The following is a 20,712-nucleotide window of genomic DNA, read 5'->3' on the forward strand; positions in this document are numbered from 1 at the left end:
GAGGCAGATGCAGGCGGATCTCTGAGTTCGAAGCCCAGCTTGGTCTACAGACTGAGTTCCAGGACAGCCAGGGCTGCACAGAGAAACCCCATCTTGGGAAAAAAAAAAAAAAGAAAGAAAGAAAGAAAAGAAAGAGAGAGAGAAGAAAGCACATCTAGAAATAGTCCTCCTGCTCCAAGGTTCCACCTGCCCTTCCAGACTGCCCCAGTAGCTACAAACAAAGGCATTTGGTCAGGGGACATTTAATCAGCTCGTGTCTTTGGAAAATATCAAGAACTACATGTGGCCAGAGCAGAAGCAGAGTCACAGGACCCAGGGCTGGGCTTGGGGGGTGACAGGTAGAGGGAATCACCGGTGGCTAAAGAATCCTTGCGGGTGATTATATTTAAATGGCTTCATCCTGCTTGGACCCCTAGAGAGACAAGAAAGGGAACAACAGTTAATAACGTGCCTTCTGGACTGATAAAATAAATCACAGCTCACTCACAAGAGAATGCCATGTAGCTGTCATGGGGGAAATGTCAGAACTGCATGGTTCAGGCACAGGGCACAGTGAGAAAATCAGATCACACCAGTTCAGGTGTGACACCACTTTTGTAAAAAGTGTCTCTACATGCTTGCAAATGGAGAGATCCCTTAATGCAGCAGACGTTTTGGGGGCAGGACCCAAACATTCTCATTTTTGGATCACTGTCTATAACTTTATCAACAAACACTGTATTTCTATAATTGAAAAAGTGAAGAGAACATTAAAGCTGGAGACACAGGAGGCAAAAGTTTGCACAACAGTGTATGGCCAGGAAGCAACAGGTGCAAAGCCCGGGGGTCTGACACCAAAGCCTGTTTGTTCCAGGAATGCTGAGTCACGGCTAAGGAGAGCAAGGTCTATGTTCATCTTCTTCTACCCCGTGAAGATGTTAGCAGGAAAATGGGTCCTCAAAGGAAACCACACACAAAGACAAACATCTACAGAAGAGGCTTCTTCCCTCTCCATGCTTGTCTATGACTGACATCCAACACAGCTATGGAATGTGGCCCCCTGGGACTTGGTCTAAGGGAGTAAGGATGTGTGCAGGATAGGTTCTTGTCAACTTTCACCCCTCAGAGTCACGTAGGAAGAAGCAAGTGGAGTAAGCAGGCCGATAAGCAGCATCCCTCTCTGGTCTCTGCTTCAGCCCCTGACCTGCCTCCTCTTCAGAAGGACAATGAAGTAAACCCTTTCCTCCCCAGGTTGCTTTTGGTCACGTGTTATCACAACAGGAAGTAACTAGGGCAATGTTTGAGTAGGGAGCAGGGAGTTTTTATTCTTCCCTGGGGACTGACGGGTATTCAGCCTTCTTTTCCTCAGTGGCTGAGGGCTTATCCAGCCTGCATTGTGCTGGCATATAATGTTTTCCATCTCAGTTTGATCTTTCCATTAACACATGCAGTATGTGCTGCTCAGAGGGTAAGTACAGAGACCCTTATCTCATGGCGGGGAGCTGGACCTGAGATCTCAGCCTGGGATCTTCCAGACATTATAAGCCTCCAACCAGAGGGTTACACCTAGGCAGAGTGGCGAAGTCTCAGTCCAAACCGAACCTCAGGTCTACCACTGCTCACACCAGCACCCTGCACACGTCATCAGCTGGACTTCGGGTCAAGAACCTTGCAGCCCCATTATGATGTTGTCACCTCCCAGAGAACTGATCGAGCTCCACACCTCAGGAAATGAGTCTTCCGGGAACCATTTCAGAGAAAATAGGCACAGGCCGCTGTGTGGGGGCTCCCATCCTACAAATGTGCTGGAGCAGGTGGAGGGGGAGCTGAGACTGCACACAGACCCACTGGAGGGAACAAGCCTCAGACTGGCATTTGGTGCTCAGCTGCTTCCTCGTAGCCACTCAGGGCTGGAGCTGGTTATTATCAAACACCATAACCAGGACAGCGGAGGTGCCAGACGGGAAGGAAGAGGCTGGACACCTTCCCAGATGTCAGAACTGACTATTCAAGAATAAGACTGAGAGCAAGGTGAGAACTCTTTTGTTTTATCTGTTCTGTATCCAAGGCTGAACTCATGGCAATCCTCCTGCCTCCAGCTTCCAAGTGCTGAGATTTGGGGCATGAGCCATGACACCAAGCCTGATATATTATAAAAAATTATAATCTAAACACCCTCACCTTCCTCACTCCCTTGTCCAAAAGAGAAGGGAGACCTGGAAGTAATCTCTAGAATTTTGACAGAATAAAAACACACATTAGGGGACAAACAGGAAAGAAAACCCCAATACCTGAGAAAAATGGAAAACTAGCCTGAGGTACTGCAAGCCCAGGCACGCTACACAGCAAGCTGCCAGGACCTGCTAACACACTCTGCACCCCTAACTTGGAGCAGGAATCATCTGAGTCACCCTGAGCTCCACAGAAGGTCTAACTCCCCCTCTTCAGCCCTAGGTCCAGGGCTCAGTGCTAGAACGGCCTGCTCTGTTGTGTGCTCACCTGACTGCCTTCTGGAAGAGCTGCTCTGTTCTGTTTTCTCTGCTGCCTGGTAGCCCACTGTCTTGAGTCTCACTGATGAAGACACTCAAAGATGCCAGCAAACTCTCTAGGGACTGGGAGGTGCACCACCTTAAGGGCTCTCTGGGATGTCCAAAGTAAACAGGCCCTGCTGTTTCCCACAGAAAACACTCAAAGTTCAGCCAAAGCTTTTTAGCATAGCAATTTCCTTGGTTGGGTGGCCTTCTCCAGGGCGTGACCAAGAACAGGGGAGCCAGCTGCAGGGAAGTCTCAGGAAGGAGAAAACAACTTTTTCCTGGAAATGAGGCGGTGGATTTCTGCTATGAACGGAGGGAGACAGACGGCCTCTGTGCAGGTCTTGTCCAATGAGACCTAGTCTTTGGGAGGGCTCTGATCCCTGTCCGTGTCCTCATGAGGAGTCTTGAGAGCCCAGCCCTGTACTCACCTAAAAAGCCGCAGGCACATCTTCTCCTGGGGAAACTCCTTGGGGCCCTCCACACTGTCGTCATGGCTCTCGGTCTCCAGGTAGACATCCAGCAGCACACACAGCCTCTGCAGCTGGTTGGTCAAGAGCTGGTGGCTGGGCCGAGGGCCACACAGCTCCTTATAGCACACGTTGACCTCACTCTCCATCGCCTGTGGGGTGGGGAGCCGGCACCTCAGCATTCCTGCCTAGTGCGGCTGGGCACACTGGCCAGGCATTAACCTCACAGCTGACCTGAGGGCACCACAAGAGCTGCACTTGCCACCTGAGCACACGTGTGTGCAGGGGCAGGCGCGAGCACACGCACAGGAGCTGTACACACAGCCGTGCCACAGCTTTGTCCAGAGACCCCTGATTATCATGATTTCCCCATAATGCCTACAGCAAGGGACACAGGTCTGTAGAGGAAGAACCTTTAGTCCCAAGTCAGAGGGCATCAGGCTTACAAACATGCTCTATGGCCGGCCATCAAGAGGCACGGCCTTAAGCGCAGCCTCAGCACCTCCCCGTCATCGAATGTGAGCGTTTCTGCAGTGCTTCTGAGTGCATTTACCATCTCACAGAAGCCCAAGGTGACAAGATTATAAGAAAACTTTTTGGTTTTTCTGGAGGCAGGGTCTCACTATGTAGCCTTGGCTGGCCTGGAACTTACTATGTAGACCAGGCTGGCCTTGAACTCACAGAGATTTGTCTGCTTCTGCCTCCCTAGTGCTGGGATTAAAGGTGTGCACCACCATGCCTTGCTATAGGGAACAGAGGAAACCGAGTGCATGAAATCCAGAATGAGTGTGTATACTGTCCTGAGTGAATGTATGTTGTCGATATGAGCTGGCCATGGCAAGGACCCTAACCTCACATCCATGCAGGTCTGGCAAAGCCTTCCCCCTCCCTCACATGAGGTTAAGAGGAATGTCAAAGCCTTCTCTTCTGATCCAAGTGGGAATGCTGACAGAGTATTCAGGAAATGTCAACCATAACTTTCTATCCCCTGGGTATTCCTGGTCTGGAGACTGCTCCCTAAAGAGCCTGCTCCTCCTGGGATTAGCTAAACCTGCCCCCTTGGTGCATCTGTGCCCTGTGACTCTGCCTCCATGTTCAACTCTATGTAACAAACATGCTGGGCTTGCTCAGAGTCCAGACCACCAGATTCCAGCTTTTTGTCTGTCTGTCTGTCTGTCTCTTCATTCCCTCCCCACCCTCAGTTAGGTCCAAGTCCCTGGAGTGGTGTGAGGACGCTGCACCCAGTTAACAATGCTATTTGATGAGTGGGAAATTCTATAAATCCTGTAATTCCTTGTCCTGGGACTTAAGCAGTGCCCATGGCCTCTGCTGCTGCAGGCCTGGCCACCACCCACCTCCCTAGGGGCTCTCTCTGTTCCTCCTGACACACATGTGGGTCTTACCCGGATATTGTCATCATTGCTGTTGGTTTTCTCCCCTTTCCAGTTTAGACAGAGTCGGAAAATGGGTGGGATGGAGGAGTAGCCAGGGTTCAATACGACAGCAGCCTGGAGTTTCGCTGGCAACAGGGGAAAGGGAGAAAATCAGTGATCACCCAGCTTCCCATGGTAGTCTCCACTATACCCAAAGCCAACACAATGTCTCCTGTTACCCTAAGTACTGCCAAGTATACAGGTACTGACTGTTTTAGAACCTAAGTAGAGCCCCCAGGTTGCTGAGTGTAAGGCAGAGTAATTCTGTTCTCCAAAGATCTGCTCTACTCACCGCTATTTGTCAATGGCTTAAATCTGCTACCTCAAGAGACGTCATTATAGTTTTTAAAACTCTGTGTGTGTGGTTGGTTGTTTGCCTTCATGTTTCTTTGTACCAACATGTATACAGTGCCTTTGGAAGCCTGAAGAAGGCAATGCATCCTGGGACTGGAGTTATAGATAGTTGTGAGCTGCCATGTAGGTGCTGGAGACTGAACTCAAGTCCTCAGGATAAGCAGGCAATGCTCTTAACCACTGATCCATCTCTCCAGCCCCTTTCTTTTTTCTTCTTCAAAGAATTTGTTGTTGTTGAGAGTCTCACATAGCCCAGACTAGCCTCAAATTCAATATATAACAAAGAATGACTTTGAACTCTGGATCCTCCTGTTTCTGATTCCCAACCAGGACTAGAAGAAAATGTTCCCAGCTTCTCAAATCCAATTTATATGTGAGGAAAGTGAGGCTCTGACAGAAACTTCTCTGATTGAACAGCTACAAAAGCACAAGACTGAGTAGAACCAGAACTGCCTGGTATCAAATCTGCATTCATAGTCACTCAGCTAAATATCTCCATGTATTAATTTCCCCCGATGATACCTTTGACTCTTGTTGTTAAGATTAACTTAGGTATGTGCGTATGTGTTTGAGTGCAGGGGCACGACAGTGTGCATGTGGGCAGAGGACTGTTTCTGGTTCTACTTCGTTTTGAGGCAGGGGCTCTCCTTTCCACAGAGCTTCCAGAAGATTCTCCTATCTCTGGGATTCCAGATGCACCCCACTCCACTCAGCTTTTTTATGTAGGTTCCAGGAATCGAGTTCAAGTCATTAGGCTTCAACCCACTGAACCCTTTTCCTGGCTCACAGATGTCTTTTGATTGGTACTTCTGATTTGGCTTATACGTATAAAGGTATTTATACTAGAAGTGGTTCCCACGTGCTGCTGCCAAGTCAAACCTGTAAGAAGTAGGCTCTAGTAAGAGGTCATTTTAGATGAGGAGGAATTGCCTTCTGAAAGGATTAAGGTACTTCTCCTGAGACTCTGGTTAGTGCTAAGAAGTTGTTATAGAACAATCATGGCTTCGAAATCTCTCTGGCTTCCTCTCACCATGTGATTTCTTCTACACCGTCGTATTTTCACCTGCCATGAAGCTCTTTACCAGAGTCACTAGGTCATCTGGATTTCCAGCCTTCAAATATGTGAGCTACCTACCCTAGGCAAGGCGGCCCATTTGTGCAGTCCCAGTCCTCTACAGCTAAGAAAGAAGATCAGGAGTTCAAGCCAGCCTGAGCTGATCTCAAGAACAAAAATAAAACAGCGTGGTGGTACACACTTTTAATCCCAGCACTCCAGAGGTAGACGGACCTCTGTGAGTTCCAGACCAGCTAGAGCTATGGAGTGAGGTTCTTCCTCAAGAAGACAAAACACACAAACAGGCCAGCGAGACAGATCAGTAGGTAGGGGTGGCTGCTCCTAAGCCTCATGACCCCAGTTTGATCCCCGGAACCCATAGATTGAAGGAAAGAACTGACTCCCTCAAGTTATCCTCTGATAACTCTGGGTGTGTGTTGCTTAGACCTTAGTGCACACACACATACGCTAAATAAATGTAATAAAAATTGTAACAAACTCACAAGAGTGTGAGTAAATAAGCTCTCCTTTACAGTTTCCAACTTCTGGAATTTACTTTTGTTTTACTTATCCTTTTGCTCTCTTGTGGTACTGGTAAGAAATCTAAGGCCTCAGGTATGCTAGGCAAGTGTTCTAACCCTGAACTATATCCCCAGCCCAGGAATTTTACATCACTCAAAATATTGACTAATACAGGAACTCAGGCAGCTTCTTCAGCTCAGTGGTCCCAGCTGTGAGGCTGGGGGTTGGGAGGAGTGGGCAGTGCCAGGCTGCTGAGGCTGGGTAGGACAGCAGCCTAACCGCCCAAGCACGGCATCGGAGTGCCCCCCCCCAGTAGAAGGCCCTGGCAAGTCAGATGTCAGAAGAGGGAGGGAGGTCGTTATCCAGTCTTTACAGTCAGAGTGACAGCCCTGTCCTTCTGGGGGGGCAGAAACAAGGTCTGCTGCTACAGGGAACTAAAACAGGAAACAAAACCAAGCTGAGGTGAGGCCAAGCTTGAGATTCGGCCACCACCCCAGGGTGAGAATTCAACGGCGTGACCCACGTGTGGCTGTGCTGCAGAACAAGTCCTCACTGAAGGGCAGGGCCCTGGTCACCAGTGTCTGTGAATCTCTAGGGAGGATTCTAGGACCCCAGGCACGTGTGCTGTTTCAGGGCTCCCCTTCACTAGAGCCCCGTGGTCAGCAGAGCAATCACCTACCTGTTCCCCTTTCAATAAGCGCCAGGTAGTAGAGATTGGTGTCCCCGGCCAGTCCTGCCTCTACTATGTCCTTAGTGAAATGCAGCTCCTAGAACAAGACCAGAGTGAGCTGCGGCTCCTCTAAAGCCTCTGCCCTGATGGCGGAGGGTGGGGACAGGAGCTGAGGGGTGTCATGGTCATAGAGGCCGCAGTTCTACATACCATGTAATCTTCGTGTGCAATTATCACCCACTTCACCAGGCGAGAAACCACCTTGGCAGGGAAGAGGGACTGGCAATCACTGGTAACCGGCACGATGCCATGTTCTAAAAGAGAGCAAGGCAGGAGGCATTACAGGCAGAAACCAGGTACCACAGCTGTGGCTTGCTCGAGGGCTACGGTGGTCTTGACACTTGTCCAGTACGCCTGGTTACTCAAGAAGTAATAGGAATAGAGGCATTTCCACCTGACATCCACTTCACGCAGGGCTACGTGCCTGTGGGCAGACCCAGCACCTGCATTCACGGGCGCTTTATCCTTAATGCAGACAATGTCTTGCAAAACAAATCCCTACAGCCATAAGTAGCGTCAGTGGCCCTGCGGCAGGGACTGTTAATTAGATCAAACCGCTGAGAGGGCTGTTTGCTCAGCTGACCTTGACAGAAAACCGACCGCAGTGTTCTGTGTCGGCTCCCTGCTGGTGTTCCAAGAAACAATACGCCACTGACACAGGGAACACTGTCCGGGTGACAACCACCCAACCTTGGTAATGTTGGCAACGCTGAGTGGGGAGCAAGGCCTGAGGGACAGGTGGTGTTGCCCTGGAGATCAGTGTCCACATGGAACCAGAGAACCGGCCTGGAGGTAGGGAAGAGGGGTCTTGTCTCCAGCTGGGTCCTGGAAACCCAATGCCTAGCTTGACAGTGACTCCAATACCCCAAAACCTTGCCCCCACCCTACAAGTGTCTTGTAAGTACCCATCGAGTGTTTACTGACTGAACTGAAAGAAGTCATATGGCTACCACCTAGGTCAGTGGCTCATCATAACCACTGGGAGCTTAGGAGAAAATCCGAGCGGCTCAGCTGTACCCTCGGAAGCACTAGCGCAATAGGTCTTAGGGAAAGGATAGTAGGGTGACCCCTGTAGAGCTACAATCAGTGTTCCTCCCCTCGGGCTATATGGGGTACCAGCATGAATTAGACTCTCACCAAATACCTGCCAAGTATACATATGAGTCTGTGTCGCATGGACCAGGACAAGCTGCCTTGATGAACTGTGAACTTGTCCCAGTGGCTATGGTGTCCTCTGGGAGGGCTGGCACAGAACTAAGGACTCTGCAGGGACCTCAGACCTCTGCCTGAATGGACCTGCAGCTCTCCGCATGGAACCTACCATCCACTGCTTAGTCAGGCCAGGACCACGGGTCTTGGACCTGTAATCAGGATTTACAAGTGTGAGGGAAGAGGTGGCTTTATTCCTTCCTATGTTGACCAGCGGCTGTCAGGCCCTAGCTCCTGCCCCGGCTTACCCAAAGATGCGAACTGTTTGTGGAGAGCCAGGCGGGACTGGACCCTGGTCTTCAGCAGTTTCATGGTGGTCTCCATGTGGCTGGCGCTCTGGGAGTGGTCAGCCACCACTGTGTGCTAATAGTGAATGACAATGAAGGGTGCACGTGAGAGTTCCCGTTTCCTTCCTGCACAGCCATGTCCCAAGGTGGGCGCTGTTTGGGAACGGCAGTGTTTACCCACTATAACAGGTCACATGCTAAGCCCTGGCAAGAACACAAGATACTGGGTTCCCTTGAGGCTGTGACCAGGTCCTGAGAAAAGGCAGGCTTCTGTGGTGTCTGGCCCCTGGGATTCTGTCCATTCCCATTTCTAGCAGCCTTGTACACAAGTCCAAGGGCAGCAAAAGCTGTAGCTGGGCTACATCTGGGGCAAGACCAAGTTATCTTTGGTTTATAAGGCGCCCAAGCTCATAGGGAAAGCCAAATTATTTCAATGCTTGAAGACCAGGTAGGATATTTTAGTGCCCAGAGTGGCTGGAGGTCAGATTACAGCCTCAAAGGAAGATGTTCTGCTGAATCAAAACCCTACAAGGCTATCAGAAGCCTTTCTGGAATCTGTCCAGCCCCTCAGCTAAGGAGGCAGGGTCAGAGTACATACCTGGGGCTGTTCTTTGGGGAAGTGGAGGCCACCCAGCTTCTGTACCCACAAGTAGGGGTGACCTAATTCAAGTACATAGTCTCTCAAAGTCAGGATGCTGCAGAAAAGAAGACAGAATAAAATAATTTTATGAGCTGGGAACACAGCTCAGGAGTAGAGTCCTTACACAGGCCCTAGGCTCAATCCCTAGTACTGCCTGGCCCAGGACACAGTCCTCCTGTATACACTGGGCATTCCCCAGTGCCCCCAAAACAGGCCAATCTCAGTCCCACAAGCTGAAGCTCCTTAACTGCATAAAATCTCTACCTGGCACTTCATCTCCAATATTCACTTCTTTTTGCCTTAGAACCTTTGCCTCATAAAGCAAATCTCAAAAGTGCAGTCACTGGCCTCTTCACTGCTCTACTCACTCAGAAAATAGCTTTTAAAATCTTGACTATTCAAGATAATGAAAATGCCATTCATTTTATTGCTGACACTGGTTTTTTGTTTGTCTGTCTGTTTTTATGATACTGGGGATCTAACCTACCACACCACTACTGAACCACATCCCTAACTCTTGTGTCCCTATATTCCCCAAGTTTTCATCTTTCCATGGCATCCCTTTGCCCTCTATGCAAGAACAGGAGCCCCAAGGTGCTCTGGCCCTAAAAGGTCTCCAGCTTGGCCTGAACTACCAGAAACAGACACAGAATCAGGGAAGGTTGAAGCCTTGCTTACTCACCCAACTTTATCAAACTGATACTGATTGGCTGGGTTTGGAGTTTTCTTTCCATGATCTCCAGGATACAAACAGCTCAGGACTGAGTCGGGAGACAGCAAGTCTCTACAGAAGAAAAGACCGCAGTGAGAATGTCAGCCAACATGGTGCCTCAAAATGGACCTGGGCATTTGGGAGTGGTGATGTACCACCCGGCTCTTACGATGGCAACCACCTCCTTTTTTGTTTGGTTTTTGGAGACAGGGTTTCTCTGTGTAGCCCAGGCTGTCCTGAAACTCACTCTGGAGACCAGGCTGTCCTGGAACTGAGAGATCCGCCTGCTTCTGCTTCCCGTGCTGGGATTAAAGGCGTACGCCATCACAGCTGGTTCTACTATGGATCTTTCACTGACAGCTCCCTGTGCATCAAATCCTTTATGTGCTTCAAGCCAGTGGACTCTCACAACATTGTGAAGCACAGAGGATTATCATCCCATTTCTCAAGGTATAAATTCAAGGCTTTAAAAGGTAGGACATCAAAGCTCATGATGATGCCAGTAAGTATAGAGGCCAGAGTTCACACCATCTGATCAGAAAGAACAGCATTTTTATTTTGTGTTCATGTGTACTGTGGCACACAGAAGACAATTTTCAGTAGTCAGTGTTCTGAGATATTTGATTACACTGTGTAAAGATATGTCACTGTGGCCGGGCGGTGGTGGCGCATGCCTTTAATCCCAGCACTCGGGAGGCAGAGGCAGGCGGATCTCTGTGAGTTCCAGGCCAGCCTGGTCTACAGAGCGAGATCCAGGACAGGCACCGAAACAGAGACACCCTGTCTTAAAATAACAAAAACAACAAAACAAAACAAAACTTTTTTAGGCGGGACTTCTGGGGACAGAGAGGTCTAGGGGAAGAAGGCAGAGTCACCAGTAAGGCGCACAGGAAGCAGGATGGGCAGTACAAAGTAAAGGTAACTGAGCTGTGAAAAAGAGCGTAGATTAAAAGATATGGGTTAATTTAAGTTATAAGATATTTGATTACACTGTGTAAAAATATGCCATTGTGATTGGTTTAATAAAAAGCTAAATGGCCAATAGCTAGGCAGGAGGTACAGCAGGGACTTCTGGACAGAGAGAGCTCTGGGAAGAAGAAAGGCGGAGTCACCAGCCGGACACCGAGGGAACAGACAGGCAGGAGGAGAGGTAATGGCCACGAGCCACGTGGTAGCACATAGATGAATAGAAATGGGTTAATTTATGAGCTAGTGAGACAAGCCTAAGCTATAGGCTGAGCTTTTATAATTAATAATAAGTCTCTGTGTCATTTTTTGTGAGCTGGCAGCCCAAAGAAAAATCTACATACAAGTCAGTTCTTGTCTTCTGTCCTATTGAGACGGGGTCTTTCCTGCTTCTGCCATGGTACAGAGTACACCAAGCAAGCTGGGCTGAGAGTGTCCAGCTGATTGTCCTGCCCCAAACTCCCATCCCGCTGGGATAACAGTCATAACTGGCTTTTTACAGGAGTTCTAGGAATTGAACTCAGGTCTTCAGGCTTGTGTACCAAGTGCTTTTACCAATAAACCATCTTCCGGGCCCCTGAGAACAGGAGTCTTTAGTATTTTGTTTTGCTGTTTTTAAATGATCTCTTCCAGAATATTACAGTGGGGCTGAGAAGGTGACTCGGTTGGTAAAGAGCCTCCCTACATAAGCATGGTAGCCTGAGTTCCATCCATATATCAAGTTCAGTGAGGCCTTGTTTTAAAAAGTAAGGTGGAAAGTAACTGAGGAGGACAGCTGATGTCAACCCTCTGCTCTCCACACGTTTGTGTCCTTGAATATATACAAAAAGACACACACACGGACACACGTTATCCGGTGGCCAGGGCACCACTTTGGAGGAAGAAAGCTACATGAAATTAGAAACAGAAATAGTGCCAGAAATAATTACAGCAATAAGTTTACATGCACAATTAAGTTTATGTTTTGGGCTGGACACTGAGCCCAAGTCCTTGAGTATACTAGAGAGGCACCAACTTGTGAGCAATTTCTCTATATTGTACATATGGAAAAACAATATACACTTGTAGGGCATGGTGTAGTAATTTGACAGATTAATTCAATGAGTAATGATCAGAGTGCTTAGCATTTCTACCTCCCTAATCTCATTCTTTTGAAGATAGATCTTACTATGTATCCTAGCCTGGAACTCACTACACAGCCCAGAATCCCACTACTTTGAATTCAAGAATCAGCAGGATCTCTATGAGTCTGATGCCAGCCTGGTCTACATAGCAAGTTCCAGACCTGCCAGGACAACACAGTGACACCCCTCTCAAAAGGAGTGTCCTAGAACTGTTCAGTGAATGAAAGACCCAGCTGAGGTGTGGAACTTAGAACCAAGCTCTGGACTCCCTCTGCTGGGAACAGAGTCAACTGCAGCCAGCATGTCCCCAGGTAGCCCAGCACTACCCAGCAAAGGTTGCAAAAGCCCGGAGAGAGTGTAGACCTAAGTGCGGGGTCTAGAGTCAGGAGACTCCTCCTATCTGGCAGAATGGGGAGGGACCAGGCCTGTGCCTTAATGAGCCTCAGTGTTCTTTCTCCAGGTGACACCAGGGCCAGGCCAGGCAGGGCAGTGATGCTCTAAGCGCAGGCTAGTTTACTCCCAGGTCCTTTCTGTCCTCTGCTCTTCCTGCTCTGGACTGGAGAACAAGACTGCCGTGGTCAGGGGCTTCCTGGGGATGCTGCTGCTGCTTGTTTATACTCCTCCACTTACCACCAAGTTAAGGATAAACCTGGGGACCGAACTGAACTGGGAAACAAAAATCCTGCACCTTGGGACAGAGATGGGAAAAGAAGGACCCGAATTGGTCAATTTGGGCCTGTCTCCCATGTCTCACTCACACATTTACATGCATCTGACTGGCTACAAAAGCCTGCGGCTCTGCCCCACACAGCAGATAGGCTGGTATCACTTGTTTCATCTGCTGGGCAGTAAGAGGGCTTCACAAACGTGAATCAGAGAGTACTTCTAAATCTCGGTGATGTGCCAGGACTCCCAAGTCAGCACGGCACAGGAGCCTCTCGCAGTCAGAGGGAGGGCTGGAGAACAGGGGCTCCCCCCCCCCCTGCAGTCCTTCCCTACCCTGCACTGATGGGGGTGATGAGCTCCACAGTGGTCGTCACTTTGGCCTTCACGGTCATGATGTTGAGGTTCATGAGATAGTAGAAAGTCAGATGCAGCACACTGTTGTCTGGGGAGCAGGGAGAGAAGAGGTCATTTATGACTCAGCACATCAGAGGCCAGGGGTGCTGGTACAAACACTTAATCCCAGCTTTTGGAAACCAGAGGCAAGAGGATCTCTAAGTTCGAGGCCACCTGGGCTATAGAACAAGGTCTAGGATAGCCAGGACTGCACAGTAAGGACCCTCCCCAACCCCATCTCAAAAGGATAAAATAAAAACAAAAACACATAAGGCAGTGGCGGCAAACGCCTTTAATCCCGGCACTCGGGAGGCAGAGGCAGGCGGATCTCTGTGAGTTCGAGGCCAGCCTGGGCTACAGAGTGAGTTCCAGGAAAGGCACCAAAACTGCACAAAGAAACCCTGTCTCGAAAAACAACAACAAACAAACAAACAAACAAAACCCACGACTCCATGTAAAATGAAAAATGGTCAGGGAGGCAGTTCAGAGGGTTGAGGCACTTGCTACCTGATGGTCTCAGCTCAGTTCCTGAGATGCACATGGTGGAAAGAATCAATTCCCACATCTTGTTCTCTGACTTCTATGTGCCTGCTGCAGTGGTAGGCTCGCACACACACACACACACACACACACACACACACACACACACTAAACACATGGTAAAAAAAAAGGAGGAAAAGAAGAACTGGGAGACTGAAATATTGCAAGCCAGGAGTCTCTAGCTTACTAGACCCTTGGCACCCACAACTGGCCAAGCTCTTAGGAACCATGGGAATTAAGGGCGCACAGTCAGACCTTTGCACTTCAGATCAATCAAGACAGACAGTGGGTGCCTCTTCAGCATCTCCTTGCGCTTGTCATCCAACTGAACCCCAAGTGTGGGTCGACGCCGTTTCTGGACAAAAGAAATACCCAGGCATGAGTTATATGCCTCCCAGAGCCTCAGCTACCCAGCTGCCGGGCTCCTGTCCCAGCAGACACTTGTTCAGTCTCCTTTGGCTTTTAGGACTGTGCTCCGTCAAAACATCAGCATGGAAAAGGGACTCACCGTAGTCTGCTCCTCTTCAGCGTCCGAGTCGCTCTCATCATCTGAAGCCACACAGAGAAGGAAGTGAGAAGTGGGATAACCGCACAGGCTCCCTGACGGCAAACCTCAACCACAGGGACTCAGGGGCCATCCAGACCGTCCTTTGTATGAGTTTCTTCAAATGAGAATTGAGTTAACTGGCTGCTCCTTACTTGGTATAGAAAACATAATGGGCCGGGCGGTGGTGGCACACGCCTTTAATCCCAGCACTCGGGAGGCAGAGCCAGGAGAGATCTCTGTGAGTTCGGAGCCAACCTGGTCTACAGAGTGAGATCCAGGACAGACACCAAAACTACACAGAGAAAGCCTGTCTTGGAAAAAAGAAAAAAAGAAAGAAAAAAAAAACATAATGGAAAGGAAGAGCAACTTATAAACCTAGCAGCCTGGGTTTTAGTTGTTGTTTTGTGTGTGTGTGTGTGTGTGTGTGTGTGTGTGTGTGTATGTGTGTGAACTTGCCCCCATATGGGCACACAAGGAGGCCAGAGGTTGTACTCAGAATGCACTCATCAATCATCTCTCCACCTTATTTTTGTTTTCTTTTGAAACAGGGTCTATATAGCCCTGGCTGTCCTGTAACTCACTTTGTAGACCAGGCTGGCCTCAAACTCACAGAGAACTGCCTGCCTCTGCCTCTGAGTGCAGGGATTAAAGGTGTGTGCTGCCATGCCCACCTGTTCGTTTACTTCTTTATTTTTGAGGCGGTCTTTTACTGCACTGGACATTCCAGCTAGACTGGCTGGCCAGCCAGCTCCTGGGATCTGCTTCTCTTCACCCCCAGTATTGGAGTCAAAAGCATGCACTGCATAACCCTTTTGTGATGTTGGTGCTGGGGATCAGAACTAGGTCCTCACGTTGGCAGCGAGCACTTCACCTGCTGAGCCAGCTCCCCAGCCTCCAGGCCTGGTTGGTTTGGTTTTTTCGAGACAGGGTTTCTCTGTGTAGTTTTTGGTGCCTGTCCTGGATCTCTCTGGCTCTGCCTCCCGAGTGCTAGGATTAAAGGTGTGTGCCACCGCCGCCTGGCCGTTTTTTGAGACTCTTTTAAATGTCATTTCTATGGTGCATAAAGCCTTTTGTTGGTGTACGGCTGGTTTTAAGAGCAGCATTAGTAACAGTGGTCACTGTATAATTGGATAGAGGGCTGCTGTATGCAGAAATTAAGACTGTTCTTTCATGTCATCCACACAATGATTACATGAGGAATTTATTCTTCTTTTTAGGGTGGCAGGGGGTACTGAGATAGGGTCTTAATATGTCACCCTGGCTGGTCTGGAAGTTGTTTTGTAGATCAATGTGGCTTCAAGCCTGTGGCGGTTTTCCTCCTGCCACCTGCAGAGTTTGTGTGTTACAGGCATTGTTAACTTGTGACCAGCTGCCAGCTACCTTCTACAACGAGTCAACAGCCTCAGAATATGCTATGCGCCTTCCTCAGGGTCAAATGCTGGTGAGTGGCAGAGCTGAAATCAAAGGCTGCATTTGGTGATTCTGGGCACTGAGTTCTCTTGGGCCTGCCCTAACACTGACTGATGCTATGCTGCATCAGTCCAGCTGTTTCTCCAAGGACTCTTGGTCCTTCGGGAGTGACTCAGTATCCTTGGGTGAAGTATCCCAATCACCATGTTACCTTGAGAGTCCTCAGGGGGCTTGAAGAGAGCTTTGGCCTCGTCCACACTGCCTTCAATGGCCACCGACAGCGTCTTATCTGGAGGTGAGGAAGAGCCTCTTGGGAACGCTGCTCCAGGCTGCTCAGTGCAAGCCACCTCCACAGCTGTGTTTCTCCAACACCTGCCCCCGTTCGTGCTGACTGAGGGGGGCACTCACTCCACACAGAGGAAGAGACAGAACTAAAAGCTTCTCTCCATGCTTTGCTAAGAACAAATACTCCCAAGTGCTGCTTCCCAGCTAGGCATCCCTGAGACAGGTGCAACGCCCAGGACCCCAAACCCTGGGTTTGTCGCCCCAAAGGACTCTTCCACCAGCTGTCCTAAAAAGTTCTCTCCCAGAAGCCCACACCCAGCCCCATCCCCGAGATGACGGGTGACTCTGTAAAAAGTTCTGTGTCCTGCAGTCACCGAGCACCTGGTCAGCGCTGTCTCATTTCCCTGGGCAGCGGAGAAGAGTAGGTAAGAGCGTGGATGCTGCAGCCTGCTCCCAGACCTGACCTGATTCCTATGCCACTCATTACTGAATTTGTGACCTGGAGATACCTGACTGATCTGAGGCTCAGTTTCTATAGCTAAAAATGGAGACTTGGAGAACAGCAACTGTTGGTTGAGCGGCAGTTAAATTTTAGTTACTTTAGTTTTGGTGTGAGGAATGTAACACAGAAGAGCACACAGTTAACACTTATAAGGCTGTGGCTTTGATCCCCAGCACCACAAAATAAACAAGTAAATACATTCTTAAGTCTCATGACAACCGTCTAGGGGCATACTATTATTAGAGACATTCAGAGAAACCTAATGCTCAGTGAAGTCAGAAACCACACTCAGGAACAGACACAGCAGAGCCTCTCCAGGTGATTCCCTTGGGCTTGGCTCTCAAGCACTCAGTTAACAATTTGTTCCACACACTTTGCCTGACGTGGAACTCCAGGATCCTACTGCTATGAACAATAAGCCACACTCTACCTCCTCTGTCCTTGTTTCCCCTGATGGTAGTAGGGACGGAATATAGGGCTTAAGCTACACTCCAGTTCCCCCTCCTCTATCTTAAGGGTAAGAATGTCACTGAACCCTGATACCATTTGCCCAGCTACACTATAAAGGAAGGCAAATCTCCCCCCATAGCCAACTTCTGCTTTATATCTGGAAATAATACACAAAGCAGCCCAGCCCAGGCCTAACAAGCTGGTTACCCCCATGTGAGCACTGGAGACCGTCTTGGGGATCAAACTCATCCTCCACGTGCCAGACGATCACTCTACCACAGAGCCACACTCCTTATCTACAATATTCTTTTTAATAGTTTAGTCTCGAATTCTACAGGAAAACAGAAGTGGAAACGGAAGAACTTTAAACACAAAAGAAAGTTACTCACCCTGTCTAGGGGGCTGGGAGGAGGATTTCATATGAGCTGATGATGGCAACGGAAGAGAACAAAGGGGAAGGAGAGGACGAGACGGACCAAGAAGACACAAGAAAAGACACAGTAATGTCTTGGTGCCATGGCTGGGACAGGGGCATGCACGGGGACAGTCTCTGTCTTTCTGATGCCACGGGGTAAAGTGTGAACAAGGAAGAGAAGCTTAGTGCTAAGTGGAAGCTGCATTGGAGCACATCAAAAACCTTGCTAAGACCTTCGCGGAGTTCGCAGGCTGTCCTGAGCACACTGGGGGTGCATCCTGCCACCTGGCAATTCACCAGAAAAGTCATGCAGGCTGAGCCTGGGCATGGGAAAGCCTGGGAGTGCTGCCTAGGACCTGAATTCACCAAGCACCCCACCCCCAAACCACAAAGGAGACACTGATCCACCTGCCAATTATATCTTGATGGAGCGAGCACCTGAGAGCCTACATAGGCTGCCTGGGCGCTGTACCGAAGAGCTACACAGCCAGGTTCAGAAAGATTCAAAGCCATTCACTCTGAAATGCCCATCACATGAGTCAAGCCTCAGGCTAGCTGGTTCAAGGAGCAAAGGGGAGGCAGCATCTGCCACCTGAGGGCTCCTGGGCAAAGCTGGGGAACTCTCCTGGGCAGGCAGTTCTTCCTCCCTATGGCTCCTTCTCCCACAGCCCCTCCCGGCCCAGCCCCCTCACTCACCGCAGGCCTGCCCATACGCAGTGGCCTGCACGAAGAGCACGTAGAGGGGAGGCGGCAGGTGCCTGGCCGTCTCATACTGCTTGTGTGCCTGGTCAAAGGGCATGAACAGGTATTCCTGCACCGGGAGGGAAGCCTGCAAGCAACAAAGGCACGTTTCAGTCTACCACACGGGTGCTTGTGATCGCTTCGCTTGTTTGCTGTTTGTTTGCTTTGTTTTGTTTTGTTTTGCTTTGCTTTTGAGACAGGGTTTCTCTGTGTAACAGCCCTGGCTGTCCTGGAACCCACTGTGTAGACCAGGCTGGCCTTGAACTCACAGAGATCCGCCTGCCTCTATCCCCCCCGAGTGCTGGGATTAAGGATTCAGGATGCAGAGACAAGCAGATCTGAGTTTGAGGCCAGCCTGCCCTACATTGGGAGTTCCAGAATAGCCAGGGCTATGTAGAGAGGTAGAGAAAGACACACACACACACACACACACCCATGGCTGAGGCCCAAACCCAGGGCCTTGTACTTGTTAGGCAAGCAATTTACCACTGAGCTAAATGCCCAACCCCCTCGAGACCCTCTCTCAAAAGAGAGAAAAAAAAAAAGAAAGAAAGAGAAACAAAGAAAGGGGAAAAAAAGATAAAATGTATATTCAAGTTTATTTTATGAAACAAAACCATGCAGTTGGCAATATAACTGTTAATAGTTTGGTATGACTCCAAGTTTTTTTACTAAGTACACACAAAACTCATATATATATATGTATGTATATATGTATATATATAAAATCTCCATATAGACACACCACAAACCAAAGCACACAAGTGAAATTATACTATGTTTGTTTAGTAATAGATCTTTTTATCTAGTTGTCCTGTGAGTGGTATGCTCTACATGGCCTATCAGGCAGTAAGGTGGCACTACACATAACACAGCAATGCAGAGGGCCTGGAGTGATAAATACAACCGGAACTGCTAATTCCCATTCTCATCTTCTCTCTCCCCGCTCTCCCTTCATCTCCATCTCTCCCTTTCTCTCTTTGTGTTGTTTGTTTGAGACAGAGTCTCACTATGTAGACCAGGCTAGTCTGGAACTTCTATGTAGACCAGGCTGGCCTCAAGGCATGCACCACCACACTCAGCTTGTTGGTTCTTTGAGAAATAGTCCTGCAATGTAGTCTAAGTAGCCTGAGTCTACTCTTTATTCATCCCCAGCTGGCCTCAAATTCAGTCTTCCTGCCTCAACTTCCCAGGTCCATTAGCAGCCCAGCTTCATGTTCTTTTTCTCCTATTATCAAGTTTTACTAGAAAAATACATTTTTGTTAACAACTCTAATTCCATGTCTAGGAAGGAAAGATGGACAGACCCTGCCAAGTCCTAGAAAAATGGATTTATAATTTCTCTAGTTCCTCTTTATTAGCCATTTATCTTTCTTCATAAAACTAAAGGATTTAGACCAAATCTGGTATCACAAGCAAACAAAAATCAGGTCATATATACAAACTCGAGTGTGTGTGTGTGTGTGTGTGTGTGTACATACACATTTTATAGATAGAGAAGGAGAGAGAGAGGAAGGGAGGAGGAGGAGAGATTCTATATGGATAGAGTGGAAGCTCTTCAAAGTGAGACAAGTTCTTTCAGAGAGTGATCTACTTCTTCACCATCAGCCCCTGAGGTGGCTAGGGAACCTACCAGCTGTTCTCAGGAAAGGAAGCAAGTTTAAATGCCTGGGACAGCAGGCTGGTGAGGAGCATGCAGGGGAGGGGTGGGCCGAACTTAACAAATCTGAGTCATGTTACTGGAAAGCTATGATAAACAGCAGTCAGGCACGTGTGTGGATGCTCCAGAGCCAGGGGCCCAGTACTCCTTTACTCCAGAACAGAGCTCGTCCTTCCCAGGAAAGCATCCCCAGTAACCTGACTAGGATGGGGAGGCCCCGTGGCCTCCGGTCTGTGGTGAAGGCACAGCCACGCTCACCTGCATGATGCTGTTGAGACGAGGCTGCAGGCTGCTCAGATACTCCTTCTTCACCTCAATCTCCTTCAGGATCTTCTCCTTGTTGGAGAGACATTCTCGGTACTTCTCTGCCAGCCTACAGGGGCACACAGGGCACTGTCACGAAAGCCTTGCAGGGATACCTCAACATACCTGCTCACTCCCGCACTCTACCTGGAACAGCTGTGACAATTCTAATGACAGCCAGCGCTCACTATGTGCCAAGTCCTTTGGTGCATTCCATACAAGCACTACCATACTTAGTGACCGCATAAATCCTCCAATACGTGGACTTAAACATTTTTATTACATGTATGTATTGTGTACGTGGGCAGGGAGAGGGTACATGTATTATGGCATGCATGTGAAGGGCAGAACAACTGCCCCACCATGGGTTTCTGGGGATCAAACTCAAGCTGTCAGGCTTGGCAGCAATCATCACTGAGCTACATCATTTGCCCTTTACTTGAAACAAGGTCAAGCTAGCCTATGAACTCTTGACAAGCTTCCTGCATCAGTCTTCCAAGTGACGAGATTACAAAAGGGCCACCATTCACAGATGACAGACATTTCCTTTTCTTTTCCTTCTCTTTCCTTATTTCTCATTGAGACAGGGTTTCACCAAGTTATACATGTTAACTTTTGTCTTAGTTAGCATTTCTAGTGCTGTTTCTAGTGCAGCAAGACCACAAGTAACCCAAGGAGGAAAGGGTTACTTCGTCTTACAGTTCTGGGGAGTCAGGGCAGGAACTCAAGGCAAGAGCCTGAAGGCCCGAACTGAAAAGGCCATGGAGGAATGCTACTTACTGGCTGGTT

The 20,712-nt window shown here is 49.0% G+C and overlaps 1 protein-coding gene across 2 annotated transcripts in view; it reads right to left on the minus strand.

Moving 5' to 3' along the window:
* Nucleotides 1-226: 226 nt before the first annotated feature.
* Nucleotides 227-20,712, minus strand: part of Thoc5 (THO complex 5) — a 34,807-nt gene continuing 14,321 nt past the window's right edge. The window contains exons 7-21 of one of the 2 annotated variants that reach the window (XM_028870635.2): nucleotides 19,879-19,993; nucleotides 17,916-18,048; nucleotides 17,194-17,229; nucleotides 15,779-15,856; nucleotides 14,119-14,159; nucleotides 13,866-13,965; nucleotides 13,011-13,119; nucleotides 9,892-9,993; nucleotides 9,168-9,264; nucleotides 8,531-8,645; nucleotides 7,224-7,327; nucleotides 7,023-7,110; nucleotides 4,384-4,499; nucleotides 2,942-3,132; nucleotides 227-412 (exon numbers count right to left, since the gene is read on the minus strand). In XM_028870635.2, the coding sequence (XP_028726468.1) occupies nucleotides 349-412; nucleotides 2,942-3,132; nucleotides 4,384-4,499; nucleotides 7,023-7,110; nucleotides 7,224-7,327; nucleotides 8,531-8,645; nucleotides 9,168-9,264; nucleotides 9,892-9,993; nucleotides 13,011-13,119; nucleotides 13,866-13,965; nucleotides 14,119-14,159; nucleotides 15,779-15,856; nucleotides 17,194-17,229; nucleotides 17,916-18,048; nucleotides 19,879-19,993 (1,489 nt within the window). In that variant the 3' untranslated portion in view covers nucleotides 227-348. The remainder of the gene's footprint in view (nucleotides 413-2,941; nucleotides 3,133-4,383; nucleotides 4,500-7,022; nucleotides 7,111-7,223; nucleotides 7,328-8,530; nucleotides 8,646-9,167; nucleotides 9,265-9,891; nucleotides 9,994-13,010; nucleotides 13,120-13,865; nucleotides 13,966-14,118; nucleotides 14,160-15,778; nucleotides 15,857-17,193; nucleotides 17,230-17,915; nucleotides 18,049-19,878; nucleotides 19,994-20,712) is intronic. The other variant, XM_028870636.2, reaches the window with a different exon arrangement.

This window comes from Peromyscus leucopus, chromosome 7, assembly GCF_004664715.2.
Source record: "Peromyscus leucopus breed LL Stock chromosome 7, UCI_PerLeu_2.1, whole genome shotgun sequence".
In the NCBI taxonomy this organism is placed as follows: Eukaryota; Metazoa; Chordata; class Mammalia; order Rodentia; family Cricetidae; genus Peromyscus; species Peromyscus leucopus.